This window comes from Patagioenas fasciata, chromosome 4, assembly GCF_037038585.1.
Source record: "Patagioenas fasciata isolate bPatFas1 chromosome 4, bPatFas1.hap1, whole genome shotgun sequence".
Classification (NCBI taxonomy): domain Eukaryota; kingdom Metazoa; phylum Chordata; class Aves; order Columbiformes; family Columbidae; genus Patagioenas; species Patagioenas fasciata.
In genome coordinates, this window is record NC_092523.1 from 71,775,295 (window position 1) to 71,794,471 (window position 19,177).

At 41.7% G+C, this 19,177-nt stretch overlaps 1 protein-coding gene across 3 annotated transcripts in view; it reads right to left on the reverse strand.

Annotated features, from left to right (window-relative positions):
* The window catches only part of UGT8 (UDP glycosyltransferase 8), a 44,522-nt gene that overhangs the window by 10,789 nt on the left and 14,556 nt on the right, over positions 1-19,177 (reverse strand). For 2 of the 3 annotated variants that reach the window (XM_071808111.1, XM_071808110.1), the window contains 2 exons: positions 15,018-15,841; positions 12,223-12,363 (listed from right to left, as the gene is read on the reverse strand). In XM_071808111.1, the coding sequence (XP_071664212.1) occupies positions 12,223-12,363; positions 15,018-15,839 (963 nt within the window). In that variant the 5' untranslated portion in view covers positions 15,840-15,841. The remainder of the gene's footprint in view (positions 1-12,222; positions 12,364-15,017; positions 15,842-19,177) is intronic. The other variant, XM_065836807.2, reaches the window with a different exon arrangement.

The following is a 19,177-nucleotide window of genomic DNA, read 5'->3' on the forward strand; positions in this document are numbered from 1 at the left end:
CACAAACAGACAGCAAGGTGGGACTGAAAACTGGCTGAACTGTGGGGCCCAAGTGGCTGTGATCAGTGGCACAAAGTCCAGCTGGAGGCATGTTTGCTTTTTAGTAAGGACAAAACCAGGATAGCTGGCGCTATTTATCACTCAAGTATTTCTCATTCAGCATCAGGAAGCCCTTACCTGTGACTACTTAGACACACATGGTTTCTTATGACAGGAATCAGTCTGTTCCAGCTGAGGAATGGCTCCTAAGGCTACTGCTACTGTTTCTCTATGCTTAATTAGAAATTCTGTGCAACTGCACAACTCTGAAGTGTTCACATAATTAAAATGATACATCATTATATACACATAGAGGAAGTATAAAATATCTCCTTATAATGGAATTTCTAAAAGACCATTCAAAAATCCCCACGTACAATAACAAATAGCTATTAAGTACTTAGATTTTTATGTACAGGAAAAAAAGAAAGGAACTTTGCCATGTACCATGGCATTAGAGCCACCCTACACTAGGCTTCGGTGTTTTATTGTGCAACAGCAAAGCAGTCTGCTTTGTGTTATTATGGTTGATTTCATAGCCAAACCTTTGTAATCCTTCCCTTTGAAGGTAATCCCACTGGTTCAGTGGAACATAACATGTACTAATAGAAATCTAAAATCTTGACAGGCAAGACAAGATCCTGCCATCAGGCTCAAAAGATGGAATTTGCTTGCCATCTTAAACGGGATTATACCTATATTAAAAAGTCATGAGAATACAAATGGTTTCACTTTTGAGAAACTGAAACTTATTATGTGAGTGCTCCCTGTCCTGACCCATTTCCTAAGTGTGGCAACACACAAATGTGCACTTGCAAGTTTTCAAAGTGTGTTCTAAGCAACATAAACGTCCAGAGAAGGTTCTTCATTAACTTCAGGGGAAGCATGCCTGACTCCTACACATGGGTCCACACAAGGGAGAGAAGTGAAACCAAGTTTCCCATGCTCCAAGTTGGACAGGTGCAAACCAAATCTGATCTTACAGGTACATAACTGGATTAACAGGAGTGCAGCAGGTGGGGACTTAGAACAACAGCCCCCATGGCTACCATGGGCTTGCCAACCAAAATCAGAAGCAAAGGAACTTGGACTTCTCCTCGGGTTTTCTTTTAGGATGTTAAATTGGAAAGAATAAAATTTTAATTCCTCACACTGTCAAAGTTGTTCTGTGCCAACACTGAAAGGACCCAGAAGAGTTCTAACTCAACTTGTTATATTTTGACATCAACTGAAAGTTTCTTTTATTTTTCCACACAAATTTGTCCTAATTTTACTTAAGCTTTATGTTGTGCTGGTAGCAAGAGGGATTGCTTGCCTTGCCTTCTGATCTGCAGGCCCTTTCCGATCTGCTTCCCCAGAGGGGTGCTGGAGATCAGAGCTGTGCATGGGCTGCAGGAAATTAACTACAGACTTGTCAGGACAAGGGTTCTCCTTGCAAACATCCCTGTAACTCCTGACCTAACACAGCTTTAATTAAATGGGATCACCAAGCATTGCTAAAAATGCAAGACTGTGATAAAAATGATGAAATTAAGAATAGGGGACGTAACACTGCATCCTTGTAGACCCGCCTGAGTTCATGACCTGAAGAAGACTATTAGTCTCAGGTCCCTTTAATTTTATAATTATTTCTCTTGACAGCTTTTTCGTACAGATTTTCTAAACTGAAGATCTAGCAAAAACGAATCTGAGTGGTGTTCGTAGGTCTTCGGTTGCAAAACAGATCTGAATGTCCTGATACAATTACCTGCGTCACAGTCAAAGGCTCAGCACTTCTTTGTACTTTCCCTGTTCTCTATGTGGCCTGTGAGGTACAGGAGTGACACAGTAGATAAAAAGCAGACTATGATCTTGGCACATGAAAGACTGAATACTTCACTAGCATTATTACTATGACCATTATTACTATGACCTTAATTCACATATCTACATTCCTCATGTTTACTTCAGGAAGGAGACAACAACGACAGATGCAGGATGAGCAGGGCAACACAATCTTCGAGCTATTCTTGCAAAACCTGAATTGAGGAAGAGAACACACTGATGCTACAGGACAATTTTGTTCACAGTTTCAGCATATCTAGCCGGTATAGCCTTTAGTCACCTTCCTACCTTTTTATTAATTTAGACCATATTTAGCCCTACCACCACAGTATTAGTCTCGAGGGATTTTCTCCAATTGAAGAGGAACCAGAGAAATCAGCTTTGAGTTCAGCAGGAGAGAGAAAGAAGGGACACACTAAGTTATTGGTTATTGAGCTCTGAACGCTGGTAGCCACAGAAAAAAAACCCAGAAAGCCTCATGACTTTGACTGGGAATCAAGCAAAATCACCACTTTAACGCTACGCTAAAAGGTTTCAGACACATAAGCTCATCCCCTATGAATTCACCCCTTCCTTGTTCCTAAATCCAGTTACACTTTTACCCTCCAGCGTGTTTTGTCTTCCCAATATCATAACACACTATGAAAACACACTGAGTCAGGGTGCATTGTCAGAGCTGCCTTTGTTAAAACCCTGTTCTCTGTTCAGGCAGCATTTTACGGCTCCTCCCTCGCAGCAAGAAAACAACTTCCTTTTGCCCAGTTTAAATGATGCTTAGGTTGACTGTAAATTCAGTGTGATTTTTCTTTTAGCCTATGGAAAGGATACTTCGTATTTGAAATTACAACTTTGGAGGTCTAAACCTACAGTGAAGATTTGGGGAGAGGGTCTATTACATGAAGAGCTATATTATTGAGCCTTCCTCAAACTCCTCGAGGTTCAACTGAACACAAAAGTGAGAAGGGAACACCTTTGACTTTTGCAGTTAATTCAAACTTTACACATGTGGTAAAAAGCCAGGCACACCTTTGAACAGTTATCTCTTCCATTTATGAGTGTCAGATTAATTATTTTTTCCCCAAATAAAAGCACTTTCAGGTTTTGTTATGCAGAAAGAAGAAATTCTTGCCTCAATGACTTGAAGTTCTAGCACAGCCAGTGGACAACATTCTCTTTGCTGAAGCTGCCCTGAAAATTTGACAAACTGCACCAGAAGCTTAGAAACAAAGACCTGACTTTCCCTTTCCAAATCAGGAATCAAACCCCAAACAACTATGACCCCTGAGCCTTGAAAAACTTGAGAGCAAAATTTTCAATAAAATTTCTGAAAAAGCTTAAGATCAGGCATACATATAACTTCTACTTGAAGCAGCATTAAAAAAAAATGTAATAATTCTTCTTTGTAAGGTCACAGTGAAAACAAGATGACATCAATGAAGTAATAAGTTGGATACACAGGTGCATATCAGGATTTTCCAGAAAATTTAAGATTCTTTAACATAGCTAAGAAGCCCTGGGACCAGAGAGATATTCACAAAAATGACAGGAGGGAAGGAGGCTGTTTTCTCTGGGCTGTCTCAACAATCAATGGAGAGGTTGATGCAAAGGATAAATCTGAGCACCTACAGCTGGACATATCACAGCGATTCCTGCCCACCCTCACCTGCTCAACAGCCACAGCACAACCCCAGGTGAGGTCAGACCATGTGAAAGACAGAAAACCTGTCAAAAGTCATCGACTATAGCAGGTGTTGGGTTTCTGAACTGAATAGTGGACTATGTTTTCTATCTGAATTTTGGTTTCTATCCAATTGGCATTAATTACTCAACACTTTCACTTAAGTGATTAACAAAAAATAAAATCAACGCACGCAAGGTTATGAAAACCTTAAGTGAGTCCCGATTATAATACTGTGCCAAACCCTGCCAGGACTCTGCCTGGTTTCTTGTTAACTTCCAAGCAAAAGCACATTCTTTGGGCAAAACAGAAGAGTAAGAGACTGAAACTATTAAATTCCTTTTGAAAGTCCCAACCTGCTCATTCAAATCTCTAGTTTTGCTCACATTGACTGACTGATCCTGGCACACCAAGTCCCAAAGGAGGTACCAGTTCATCTTCAACTGTATTTCACATCAGAGGCACTTTCTAAACCCCTTTAATAACTGTCAATTCAACAACTTTGGGGTTTCTCAAGGAGGCACAAGACTTGCACAGACCACCAAAGGCAGTCAGTAGGACAATATTTTTCATTCCTTCTCCAAGAAGGGAGCTCTCATGCAGCAACAGAATGGCCTCGTGGCCATTTCATCCCTTTCAGAAGTCACACATTTGCTTTTAAAGCTCTTCCTTGAGCCTATCAGATAGGCTGTTCACAGGTTGGCTAAGCAGGCTTCACCTTCATCAACATGGGTAATAGTTATTGCAGTCAGAGCTTTGCATATGAGCAGATACTATGACCTTGCCTTGTTCTCTTCTGCGACTTCAGTTGCCTGTGATTTCTGTGCGACACTATTCTGCTCAAGAGTGAAGGTTTTAGACTATGTACTGGTCTTTTACTGACCTTCTCCCCATGCTTGTATAGGGAGAAGAAGCACTTACTGATCTATGCTGTACTATAGACACGAAGCGGGGAGGAATAAAAAAATAAAATAAAATAAATAAATATTTTTACCGTTCTCAGACAGCAATGCTATTGTGCCAACCCCACTATGTGAGCTTTGTTCTGTTTGATTTTCTAATTAGCTATTCTTAGCAGGCTTAGATGCTAAATGCACAGCTGTGACTATAGAGTGAGGGCCCAGCTGGCAGTAACCAGTGGTGCCTAATACTGAGCTTTGTTTCAGATAAACAAAGTACACAAATACAAACATAACCGGGTTTAATATCCGAAGCTTTCCCTGTTCAGCTGCTCGATTCAAATGTGTAATAGCACAAGTGGCTCTTCTTTGAATATGGTTGCAAACCATCATTCCCCAATGCAGAGCACAGGCATACTATGCAATTTCTACTACAAAATGCCGCTAAGAGTGGACAAAACCAGATCTATTTCAAAATAAATAAATAAGAAGCCACATGAAGTGATCTTTAGAGACACTCACTGATAAACAAACAGAAAGGTACACAGACCATTTTTAATAGTTCCCTAACTCTTCTGAAATATCCTACGTAGTACTTCTCTCATGTGAGGTATTTAAATGCTATTGTAACACATTTTTAAGCTAATTTCAAATTTTATTAAAAAACAATGTTTCAGCACAGGCAGTTAAAGGTCATATACATGCCATTATATGACCTTTATTTTCAGTGAACAAATGGAGCCCTATCATATAACCTGAAAGTTACAAAACCATGTGTCCGTTTCCAGCAAACCCAGAGAAACGCCATCACTTCAGGCAAAGTACACTGTTTGTATTTACTCACCGCAAATTCCTAAATCAGTTTACAACCAAAAATGGGTTTTTGGATTTGTTTTTACTTTGCTGTAGCGAGCAAAGGACACAGGACAGCAGAAGGAACACGTGTCTGTCCCAAGCAGAGGACGCTGGCACCTCCCTGACTCAACACCTCCAGCCGCCGCTGCTGGCTCAGCCCAACCGCCCCACACGGACCAGCGCCCCGCACCACTCCCAAGGTTATTTTCCCGCTGATCAAACTCCTGCCTTCTGAAAGCGATGGTCACAAGGCAAATGTGCTCATCCCATTTTATTTGTTTGTTGCTTTTTGTATCACCAGGCTCAGGTGGTTCAATCAGCAGCAGCCAGGCTGCTCCCAATCAGTACAAGATCCCTCCTCCCTTCATTTCTCTCCGGATTAACTGCAAGTTAATTGTTCTGTTTCCTCAGGTACAAGTCACTGTCAGTCCTTGTAACTAAACATTTTTTCTGGTCTCTTCCCCTCTCCTCTCCCTTCATTTATTCTCCTGTCCAAAGTCAAACAAACTGAAAATGAAACAGAAAAGGTGGTGTTTTTGAAGTGTCTCAACATGCTTGTCTTCCCTTAATATGTTGGTGTTGGCTGACCTGCGCCATGTACTATTAAAAGGCTGATAAATGTCATTCTATTAGCGACATCTAGAATACACAAAAAAGTCCATGCAGTTAATATTCACATTATTTTGTAGTTCATATTAGCAGGGAGTAATACAATTCCCAAAACAATACTTTTAACGACATTAAAAAACAACAAACTCTCAAGACTATGGAATTAAATTCCTCTATTTTCTTGCTGGTTAAAGGCATGCTAAAACTCTCAGTTGTGAAACAAACTGTAAGGTCTAGAACTATTTTCTATCGGGACCCCAAGAACACTGTCATCACATATTAATCTAACAGTGCTGCTGATAAAGTTCTTCCTCAATAGTATGAGACACAGATTGAGCCCTGTTGAAATACAGACTGTTTCCCTACCATGTTTCTCACTAACTATTTGGTATATACACTGCATATTTGGCTTATCAAAATGCATTGGGAAAAGAAAGAAAAACAAAAATCAACAACCAGAAACAACAAAACCCCACAAAACAAAAGTCTTGAAAGACTTATGAAGCTTTTTTAATGCCTAAAATGTTGCATTTTCTTGTCTCTGACCTCTCCTGCCTTTTCCTATTTAACTTTCAATACTAACAGAGCATTGAAGTCTACTTAACTTTAAAGAGGAATGAAATTCAGCCTCAAAAGGCAAGCAAGAAATACAGTATCGCAAGCCTCTGTCTTTTCTCCCGTATCTCAGCTCTCTCTAGAGTTACAGGCATATCCAATGAAGCCTCCAATAACATAGTCTGCCTAAAACTAGAGGTCAACCAGAAAACTGCTGCGCAAGTACTTCCCTGATGCAACACTCTTTGTCAAAAATCCATTACTCACTGCACCTTTGGCAAGCACCCTGGGAAAGCAACCTTGCCTTTCAAATGAATGGAAGGTAGTAGAAAATAAGAAGCTTGACCTTCAAGAGAGGTTATTAAAATGACTGCATAGAGTAGCAGGTGCAACAGTGTCCTCAAATCCAGGATTCAGACTAAAACCTTGTTACCACAGGGGCAATGTTCTGTTAAAAAAGTACCAAAAACACCTTAGTTTTCCTAAGTGTGAAGCCCCAATATGCAACTTGTAAGCATACACAGAAAGGTTTATGATTCTTAAATGTAAATGCAAACCAACTTTTTGCCTACAATTTCAGTAGCTGCATATACAGTAGCAAAGCTGTACATCTAACAGCTAAGACAGTTTTTAAGTATGGAGCCTGTTTTTACCTACTCTGTCTATAGCACATTGGGTCAAATTAAATTACAGTGAAAACAGTAAAAAGAAAATTGAAAAGAAGCTGAACTTTAAATCTGGACTTCTGCATTATGAATACTGAATAGAGCCCCATCCATAAATCCATAAATTTAGGGGTGAAATTTTGTCTTTCATTGTTCCAGTAAAACACCTGTGCTCTGTGGACGGCAGGAGAGAAAATTCCCATGATGGCAAGTCATTCTTCATTTCTTCTTCAGATGGAACAGCTTTTCCTCCTCCCAGGACACAGCCCCGGGTTGGTGGGCACAGCCCGAGCAGGGAGCACAAGCACGGGGCTGTCAGCGTCTGAAGGCTGATGTGCAATTACAGATGTGTGTTCCTGTGTTAAAAATTAATTCTACTCACAAGTTCAAAACAAACAAACAAAACAAACACAAACTTCTGTTCAACATGCTCCTGTGATCTACAACAAATTTACTGTCCAGGTTGCTCAGTAAGGATAATAAAAGAAGGACATCCATAAAGTAAAATAAATCCACCAAACGTGGGTGTTAAAAAAACTACCGTACATCAGGTTTCAGCAAAATGTGATTTGATTCCCAAAAACTATGCTTTCCTTGAAGGCAAGTTTTAAATGAGAATGGTGTTATATGCAAGGCAGATGCTTTTTTAGGCACAGAAGCTGAACGTGCATTACTGATGTTCCCAATGGCAGAAGAGGACACAAACCACCTGCTCGCAGCTGCTAATGCTGGGGCAGGGAGCCAGGCCTGCGATCGACCCATTTCTCCTCCCCATCCACCCTGTTCAGTTACTCCTCAGAAATCACTGGTCTCTCCCAGAGGTCCCCATGGACATGGACACCTCACCACCCCAGACAATGGGTGCTGCCTCACACTGACCCAAACACAGGGTGTGTAAGTGCCCGAGGAGATTATTAGCAGAACACAAGTTATCCACTTCACCTAAACAACCTTTAAGCAGCTAGGACATCCAAGAAGTTGGCTTCATTGCAAAGATTATTTCTTTTTTTAATCAATAATATTACTAGCTAGGCTTGCTGCTCTCAAATGTCAGCTTTGAACATAGCCCAATGTCCCAAACTATACAAACACAGTGTTCAAACTCAAGCATATTCCAAATACAACAGAAAAAAGTATGCCTTTGGAAATACGTTCCTATCTTTTGTTTCTCTACATGTTAGAAATTATCCTACAGTATGTTAAAGAGGTAGACCATGGAAACAAAACCAGCTCATTATTTGTCCTACAAACTACTGTCTTAAAAACTTAAAAGTAACACTCACAACTAAAGCACTGTGCATTACCAAATGAAGAGATCTTGTTGATTTGTGAATGTGAAATGTTGATTTGTCAATGTGAAAACGAAAAATTAGAATGTTTAAAATAAAACTTGTTTGTAATATTAGTTTATGTTAAACTGTTTGTCTTTTTTTGTAGATAAAGAAATACAGTAAAATAACTTATGCCGCTTTTAACTTTCAGAATTTGATCTGCAACGCTCAAGGCCTGAACCTTGCGTTTTCCATTCCCAATATATACAACCATTTTACCGCTATCCGTGAACCAAGTAAACTTGCTTTTAGATGGACAGCACAGGCTTGCTGAAGGCTTGTTGTTTGTTCACCAAGAGCTGGAAGCCATCTTATGGTCAGCATGGGAGGACCTGCCTTCCCGAGCAAGTTTTCCTGGAGATACTTCACTGACTTCTGAAATCGCCTTGGCATCCTCTCCCTGTGCCTTGCACTACCAAGACAGATGCTGAGTCACGTATCTTCCCAAATTTAAAATGCTGCAGTGTGGCTGTTACAGACACGATTCACCAGCCTCGCTGTACTGAAGCAACCCAGACTACAGCAGCTCTGTCACTGCGCATCTGAAGAGCTCAGGCAATGCCTACTTGTGTAGCAAAAAAATCAGCTGGGGGTGGGGGGAAGGAAGCTGTATCTGGAAATGTATTTCAGAGCCAAAATACACGATAATGTGGTTCAGCACAGAACATAGTGCCTCATCATCTGTAAACGACTTTTTGCCTTCCAAGTTGACAATCACATGCATTTTAAAATGGCTCTAGATTTGCTTCACATCACCAGAAATTTACTGTCAAAAGTAGCTGTATAAGAACTATATCCCAGACTTTAAAAAAAATAATTAAAGGTGGTGCTATGCCATGCACAAAAATCTATTGCTATAGTCTGCAAGAGCTTATAGACTGTGTCCTTGAATTTGAGTGAAGGAGAAAAACCTAAGGACTAAAATGTCTCTTTATTCTTCCACCTAATTCTAAAGATAAACACCAGTATCAGCTAACACCAGCCCAGTAAACACTAAACTGTCAGCAAGATTCAGGCAAAAAAAAATTTAGTGAAGATATTTCAAAGCCACCAATTTGTTACATAGATCCAGCTCTATATAATAACAAGATTAGATAAGAGATCTATAGGGAAATGAGTAAGTCACTGCAATAACTCTCTGTTGACATCTATGCCTGGAAGGACAGCTGCTTCTGAAAACCCCGTCCTTTGTAGTGTAAGTTTAGTTTACTCAGGTACAGAAGAATTAGAAAAGAAGACAAAACAAAAGATTGTAATTTGTTTCTCTTTTCCTATGAGTAGCAAATCCCATTCAGTTCAAAAGAAGTACAGCAATATCCGCACTGAAGAAAAGCATAGTGTTCTGCGGAGGTAGTTATGAAACTTTTAAAAACTATGCTGATGTGAAATAAGAGAAGTGCAACTCGCAAATTACATGGTATGTGTCATTTTAGTTTCAGTGATTTTTTTTTTGGTAAATATTGACACAGATTACCTCAAGTTCAACTGTATCTAAACAGCAGGATCCAACCCACCTCCAAACACACTTAAATAACCAACTGATGATGGAAACGACTCCTCCTAAAAAAACAGTCAACTGCTTTTCTTGTGGCAAAGACATCTGCTCATTCCTAGTGCCCTCTGCCCCCTTCTCACCAGGGACCAGGTATTTCCCAAGGCGGCTGCTTGTAGCGCCTGTTGGGTTTCTGCCCCGATTCAAGGACGTATCTTATCAGGCTGATTAATACCTAACTACACTATCAACCTAGTCACAAAATATAAATGCCATAGCAGAGGTTTGCCCATTGTTTAAGATGTGTGTTACTTTAAAAAGCCAGCTTCATTCAGCTTCACAAAATCCCTCTGGAGAGGTGTAATAAGAAAGAAGCAGAAGAGCCTTTTACTTTCCTAATGCCTACTGCCAGTTATCTGGAAAATACCACCAGCTAACACCACACACTGAATAATGTAAGTCAGTTATGACCTTAAAGATTTGGTATTCAGACTGTCCCTTGCTTTTGATCTTTTAAGGCTAATTCTGCTCACATTGTCCTATACGCTGTTCAAAGAATGCTCTTTTTAGTTATCTATACAAACTCCAGGCTCTTTCCCATGTACACGTAAGATTTTATTCCCTCGCCAGTAACAGCTGCAGCCACATTAACCATCTCCATGCTTTTAGAGAGGACACAGTATTTATGCACAAAGCACAGTCTAAATCTAGACACTTTAACCAGGGAAAATAGCATGCGGAAGATTGCAGAAAACAGCCACAGAAGATGACTCCTAACTGTCTATTGCCTACACTGAGCTTTGTAGAGCGACAATCAACCCTCTTGCCACAACCAAACAGAGCAACGCAAGCTGAGCTCAACTTCATCAACCTGCAGCAGAGATCGGAAGAGCACGGGCAGGAATGCACCACCACTGTGAATTTTAGCCACTCACCAGCACAGCTCCTCTCTGCAAAGGGCAAGGCTAACCCTGCTACACCCAGGAGAAAGGTCCCACTGCTGCAGGGTGCCGGGCAGAGCGGCGTGGGGTGCAGGGGGCTGACCTCCAAAAGGACCTGCTGCTCTTCCCGCTGCCTCCTGCCACCTGCTCCTCAGCGGGACTGCAGCTGCACCGAGGAATGCTGCACCAAGCGCAGACCTGCATCGGAGCACTGCCTCAGAGGGAGAGCAAAAAGGAGGATCAGAGCCCAGCAAGGGCTTCCCGAGGCGTCTGGGCAGGCTGCATCCCAAAGATACGTTTGCAGTTTGCATACCACGGGCGGGTGCTGCACGCTGCAGCTGTTAATCGCAATAGGAGTTCAGCAGCAGCTAAAAATCATGCCCATCGCACACACTAACTGCATGATCAGCTACTGCTGGTTCCTGGTCTGTGCGGGGCAGTAAGGATACATCCTGGTTAGGCCAGTTCCCTTCACAAGTGACGCACAAGATGCACAGTGAGCATACGGTCCCTGCAAGGCACCGCAGCCTGTGCCAGCGCGGCAGGACGGACGCGGCTCCACACACGCACTGTGTGCCCTCCAGCAGCTTCGCTCTGGCTGCATTGATTCTGGTCCCCAACCTGAGCGTCCCCCCATGAACTGCGTCACTTAAAGCCACCCAAAAGGCCAAACACTGCTACAGACCCTTACGCCTCCTATCAGGCGCCAGCATGTGTTTTGTTGGCAGGTGAAATAAAGCTTGCAGCTTAACATCTTCCAGAATAGGTCTAGTTTACCTGCACCAAAAAATATCCTGCAAAGAGAACCCACATGCAGTTAAGTGGGGATAACCGAGCGATTTACAAAGCCCTTCCTCTGCCCAGAACCAAAATACTAATGTCGATCTGACAGGTACGGAACAAAGCAGGAGTCAGGTTAGTATCTCCACACATGCACACACTATTACACGTCATGGATATTCAGCACTCCCTGCTACATGCTACCTTCAAGGCTGTGTTTTTCTAACTTTTCTTTAAAGAGTTTAGGAAAAACACAGGTGCAGACTGAGCAACTGCAAAACAGAGCTACCACATCCCCTAGAATTAAACAATGGCAATCGCGTAACAGTTTAAGAGGCCTCAAGCTTTGTCTCCTCTTTGATTGTTTAACTATTACTCTGTGCCTTCTCAAGACTTTACTCAGCTACAGAAAACCTGAGCTTTGCAGCTCTCTGTAGGAATTTTCATTTGGTTAAACAAACTACATTTTGTTTACATTTAAAAATGTAAGAGATCTGAACGGCTTGTAATAGCAGATTAAATTAGGCCGCTAAAGCTTATCTCCGGACACATACCCCTCTTTTCTGATGACCAGGTCTGGGCAGGAACATGACTTTTATTGATAAGATGGCTCCTGAAGCATCACCATTTCCACCCCAGTACAGAAATGTGAACCAGCTCCACTTGCAGTTTATCTTAAAACACCAGGTTAAAAGCTGCAGAAGACAAATTAGCAAAGGCTCTTCCTTTAGAGATACAGCAATAGCTGAAAACAGTCACAGAACTAGCTATTCAATTCTAATCTGCCAGAGTAAAGCAACAGTTATGAATTTTATCTAACTGTTCGGTAAAAACGAACTGATTGACCAATACTTTAACTATAAAACGTGCCACAGTGGAATTATGTGCAACAGTTTAGGCATGGACAAATTATACGATAAAAGATGAACACAGTCACTTTGTGTGTCTTGCATTCAATTGAATTCTGTGCTTAGAACATCATGAGAATGAATATCCCAATAAAACTGAATAGATGATAAATACTGTTTCCATTCACAAATAATTAGGTGGGGGGTGTGCCGTTCGCTCCACTGCAATAAATATTTGCCAGCATGTAGTCTACCTACAGGTCTATTTCAAGGTCACTGTCAGTCTGGTTATATTGAACATTTTAATTACTTTTCCACCTTCTTGCACCTTAGATTTTGTAACAGGTTAACATCCATGCTTCCAGAGTAAATTTAGAAAGTACACAGAAATACAATCTCAAAGGCTCAAAATATTTACATATGTGTGTACATATATACATCTCTGTATCTATACACACACATCACTGTAGCAAAATATTGAAAGAAAACCGCTCCTTCATTTTCTTCCACCCCATTTTAAAGAAAAAAAGACAACACAAACCCAAACAAACAAAAATACACACCAAAAAAAAAAACCAACAACAATCCACTCACTACTTTTGGGGACAATTCATTTTTCACCTTAAAGACCAACCCAAGGAGACAAAAAACAGACAATGTTGACGTAGTGCCCAAATGTATCATGCAACAAAGACATTTTTCTTCTTGCAGAACAAGAAAACATCAGTTTGGAAAATTAAGAGCTGAAACTCAATCAATCCAGCAATTTTTTTCTGGAGATGATACAGCTCAACTTTGTTCAGACAGCACAGAGCTACCTTTAGTCCACCTTCTCAGTATATCTGTGAGGCCAGTCACTTTCTAAACACACATTAATGTACACACAGGAAGAATGAGGTAGAAGCAGCACTCTTATTGTCACCTCTGATGATACCTTGGAGAACAGTAAGAGCTTCTGCAAAAAAAAAAAAACAAGTAACTAACAGACTTGTATCCTCTGTGCATCACTACCCACATTTCCTTATATTGTTACAGTGCTCTAAACGAGGTTCAAAATTATCCTAAAATGCCAGACAGACCCTGCAAAGAGGGCTCCAAGGAAGAAACTCAGGCATGCTCCTCACTCCCAAATTGCCATTATAGGGCTCACCCTCCTCTGTGAGTTAGGCCACCCACACAAGTGTCAGAACCAGTGCTGAGCCTGGACCAAGCCAGCCCACTGCCAAGTTTATCAGGAGATACACCAGACAACAGTATACATCGAGATGTTAATGTAACCACTAGTGCCTTCAGAGTTCGATGCATAGTGCTTGTTCTCATTCAACTGAGATGCATATGAAGTTGGGCAAGGGAGGAAAAAAAGATGAGGGAACTGGCACAGCACTCCAGATTCTGCAGCCCAAAGCTGAGAATTGCCCGGTGTTTCTTGAGTTTGTGGACAAAAAGGTACTGTTAAGTCAATATACTACTGATGGAGTAAAAAAAACCAAATCAACAAACAAACCCCACACAGCCTTCCACGCCAGTTTTCAGACTAAAACAGATGAAGAGCAGGCCTGATGTTTTTCATGCAAAAGGCAAAGGCTGAACAAGGCATTTTTAGAAGCAAATTGTTGAGCACTGCAGGTCTACCTACCTATTTATCACCCAGACAGAAGCATCTGTTATTAATCATCTCCAATGCAAGATCTATTTGTTCATGTACACGTAAACAGAAGTGTAAATGACATGGTTTTCTGTTAAATTTTGTTCTGCCTGTCACTCACCATTGTGTTGCTGAGCAGAGGCACTCTTGTCTATCAGGTATGAAAGACCACATGGTGCACTGAAGTAATCAAACTTAATTATTAATTTGTGCAGCTGGGATTTCTGGAATCAATCCAGTCACTATCACTATTTCAGTCTGAAGTTCAGTACCTGATGGCCAGTAAGTGTACAGTAAAAACTCACATCTAAGTACCGTACTGGTACCAGTTACGTCAACTCACATCATCTCCATGTGATGGCCTATAAATAGTTGTTTCTTCTTATATACAGCTAGTTTTAAAGACATTTTTTCTTATCAAATCAAGGGAAACAAACTTTTCATAAAACACTAAAAAGACAGTATAACCTATTAGTGGGCTTCTTTAAGTGTAAGCAGTTTGTTCATTATCCCTTCCGCCCATTTTAACCCACACTTGCTTAGAAGCTAGACATAATTTCCAAGATAGTGTGCACTGCTTTTTCTCTACTGTACCATTAAGTACCTAACTCAAATAGTTCTGCAACCACAAAAGACTCATTTTGATGAGTTTATGTTTAATAGTTCCCCTCATCACCACCCCAAGATACTTCTTCCAGTGACTTCAAGAGCATATTCCATCAAGCAACAACAAAAGACCCTTTGAAGTGTCAAGACATTATAGCCCATTTGAAATTCACTACTTAAAAAACTGCCACTCATCATACGAAGTCAACCAGATACCACAGAAATTACTGTAAAGCTCAGCAAACCTTACTTCTGGCAGAGGGCTGGCCGGCTTGGTTAGGATTCCTCCCACATAAACAACATTGGGTAGCGTGGGTCTTGGAAACTCCAGTGCTACATCAGTACAAAGCATCCACAGGCTGGATCCATGAACCAAGTCATACATGGACCGTTCTGGAAGAACCTTGTGTTTCTGCATTATCCTTTCGTACTTTGGCAGAACCAAAAAACTGACTCCAAATCTTGAAACAAGATAAACAACAGTATTTTTAATCCTCTCAAATAGGTTCATGCGATCTGTGAGCAGCGAGTTAAATTCTGGAACATAAGACAGGGGAGCTGGAGCACCCACTTCTGCTGGATACCAGAGGCCAGTGGAAAAGACGGCATATTTAACCCCTAAAAGGTGAGCTATAACAAATCCACACATCTCATTGGGATCTACCAGGAGCAGGTCAAATTTTTCCTGTTTCAGGGCATGCATGAGGTTTTGGTTGCCAACGATCATGTCGCAGTTCTTGGAATAGTGGTCCAGGATATCAAACAGTTCAAGGGCTGTCAGTCTCCCAGAGAAGATACTCCTCATCTTGGACTGGAGAAAATCATCCGAGGTGCTGCTGTTAAAGATCCCTGGGTAGCGCTGAAGTCTATAGTGATTAGATGGAGGAATCTCTCTGCCCTCAGAGAGGAGAAACACTGTCTGGTGACCTTGGTCATGCAAGGCTGAGGCCAGAGTCTTGAAAATATAAAGATGGCTTTCAAACATAATTGGCGGCACAACGACAATTTTGGCAGCCCCTGCTATCCCGACAGCACTCCACAGGAGAATGAAAGCTGGAGTGTACGGCTTCATAGCTGAAATGAGAAAAAAAGCATTACATCAACAGAAAACAGGTTCATATGCTACCTGGAAACGTGAAAAAAATAGTTACTATGTGGCATCACCAAGTATGCCCCAGCAAAGCTGATCACACCTCCCTATTTCAAAGATGCTTTTGCAGTGGTCACGAGTAACAAGACAGCCACTCAGCTTCAGAGTGCATTTGGCAGTGCTCAATTTCCAATGAGTTTGCCTTTTCTCCTCCCCTCCCATGTGGCATTTAGACAAGAGACTTCCTCCAACATGGACACAATACAGCACCTTCAGATTTCTTACAAGCACAAGTCTTAAGAGGAGTGGCTGAGGGAACTGGGGTTGTTCAGCCTGGAGAAAAGGAGACTGATGGGAGACCTTATCACTGTCTACAACTGCCTGAAAAGAGGTTGGAGCATGGAGGGTGTTGGTCTCTTCTCACAGGTAGCAAGTGATAGGACAAGAGTAAATGGTCTCAAGTTGCACCAGGGGAAGTTTAGATTGGATATTAGGAAAAAATCCTTCATGGAAGGGGTTGTCAGGCACTGGAACAGGTTGTCCAAGGAAGTGGTGGAGTCACCATCCCTGGAGGAGTTTAAAAGGTGTGTAGATGAAGTCCTTAGGGACATGGTTTAGTGCTTAGAGTTAGGTTAGGTTATAGTCAGACTCAAGGATCCTGAGGGTCTCTTCCAACCGAAACGATTCTACGTTCTATTCTATTTTTTAATGTTACATGGGTTACCAACTCACCAACAGAACATCTCATACTTGTATTGCTACAATATAATATTGGACTTTCTGAAAGATGCCCCAATTTTCTCCTACTCCAGTTTCCAGAAGTGATTTGACTGTGAAACATTTATAAGGTACACTGACTATTTAAATCATGTTTCTCACATAGACAATTTTCTCATAGCATTTGAAAGCTCTTCCACACTTATCTTCAAGAAGGTGTTAGCCACAGCCTAGGAGATTACCAGTCATCACTTAAAGAACTCTATGAATTTTAAATGAATTATCACCAGCAGTAGTGTGTGCAAACAGACGTGCTTGCACAAATGAGTTCATTCAGACAGAGAAACATGGGTTTTGTGTGTGGATTTCTTTTCCTGGGACAAAGCCACGGCACAAAGATGCACAGCAAAACCTTATGGTATCCATGTGCAGGGAGTGAGGAACTGAAACATGGAGAACTGATCGAAATCTTCACAACACCACCACATTCACAGGCTGAAGGAATGTTAGGGGAAGTACTCAGAGCGTCATTGTTTCCAGACACAAATCTCAATTTTACAGAGATTAACGCTTCAGGAGAAGAGAGAGGAAACTACTTGGTACAAAAATGACCAGTAGCATATGAAATCTTCACTATACTGCACCATCACCTGACATCCAGAGAGATTAATTTGTTTCTTAAACTGTCTCAATTAGGGTGTTGGATATCACCCTAAAACATCTCCTCCATGGCAAATAGAAGTAGTTAAATTGAACTAAAAGCAACTCTTTTCATTCTCTAGTGAAATCAGAAAAAGCATTTTTACTGCACTAGAAACCGCTCACCTCCCAGCACGAAGGACTGATCTGCCAGAGAGTTTAAGGCACTAAATTGCCATTTTAGTTTAAGCCTTTCTAGAAAACCGCAGCACCCCACAGAGCTCAGCTGCCCTCCCAGGAGCTCCTGTTCAAAGGATGTGCCAGCCCTGACTCCCACTCACCATCCCACTCTGCTCCTGCCCATAAAACGTGCAGGTTTCAAGCTGCAGCAGAGGGTTGTGCAAGTGCGTAAGTCCATGGATTTGGCACAGCGTTCAATATTGGTACCAATAGGCCATGCACAGATGTCTTCAATGGGGCCACACTGATCAGCACCACTGGAAGATAACACTCACTAGGTGAAGTTTTAACAAGTAAATATGGGTTTCTCAATGTAATATCCAAGAAAAAAAAAACATTACTGATTACACCTCCTCATGCTATAAAGCATTCCCATGGTACTAAGTTACAACAGCAATATTACAAAACCATGAACGGGGGTGTAGGATTGGGAAACTCAAACCATTAATGTTTGTATCAGAGGTATAAATCAAAGGTCCTGGGAGCCTAAGGGCTAGTCACAATCCAAGGGATTGCCAGATGCAGGCACGCCAGGCTGTATTTTAATCTCCCGACCCGATGCAGGCCTGGAGCACAGCGCCGGCAGGGAGACACAATCCTTAGCTCCAAGGTGTATTCTCCACAGACGGGGTCACACACTCACCACCAAAAGCCATGGGGAACTACAGCTGCACTTCCCAGGGATGACAACAGCATTGCCACGTCACCTCCCATTCCCGCCCGCACCCAAGAGCAGCGTTTCACACGGGATTCACACTGGATATTTTACTCTTTCATGAAGGTACTATGAAGCACTACCTATCTAACATAAAAATCTGACAATACAGCTACAGGCAACTTACAAAACATGAGCTTTTCTCCTCTTGCGGTGTATCAGCATCAAGAGATGACACAACACTCTTCTGAAGAAGTCGGTAACTTGTGGTATCTTCAGAACTTATTAGAAAAAGAAATCAGTTCTCAGAAATATATTATGCAACTCCCCTCTTCAATCTTCCATGGGGACTGGAAAATATATGTACAGGACCTACCAAGCCACAGAACTATTCAACACATGATGCTATTAGAGAAATGTTGATTAAGTGACTTTTTTTTTTTTTGGGAAAAAGAGCGTTGACCTTATATTGAACTTTCAGCAGGAACCTCCAGGATGAAGCCTCGTGATTTCATCCCCTGGCCAGGCAGAAGTAGGGAGCTTGGAAGGTTTGTATTAAGCAGGAATGAGGATGAAATGCAAAACATCTAATCAAAGGCCTAATTCCTATTTGGCAGACTGGGGACGAGTGAGAGGAAGGTGCTTGGTGTCATCAGCAGGGCAGCAATGTGCAACCACGTGAGCTCAGCTCCAGCCTCAGTCCCAGCAATGGACTCTCCTCCAACCATCCTCAGCAATGAATCTTCCAGCATGTCAGGTATTTCTGTCAAGACAGGGAAAACTGCAGAGGATTCCCTGTTTTAATAGGAATTTCTGAACCTACTCATCTTCAAAAGCAGTTGGCAGCTCCCAGGCAGATGGGGCTTTGAAGAGGTTGGGAAAACTAAAGGGTGGTGCTAAGCTGGAAGCCCTTCAACACCAGACCACAGGGACTCTTCCCACTAACTTCCAGTCATACTCCAGCAGTCAACTCCCAGAATATATCACCCGCCAAAATAAATAAAAAGGATCAACACCCAATGCAACTGCTTCCTGTTGTTGAATACCAGGCATAAGGAAAGAAAGGCCA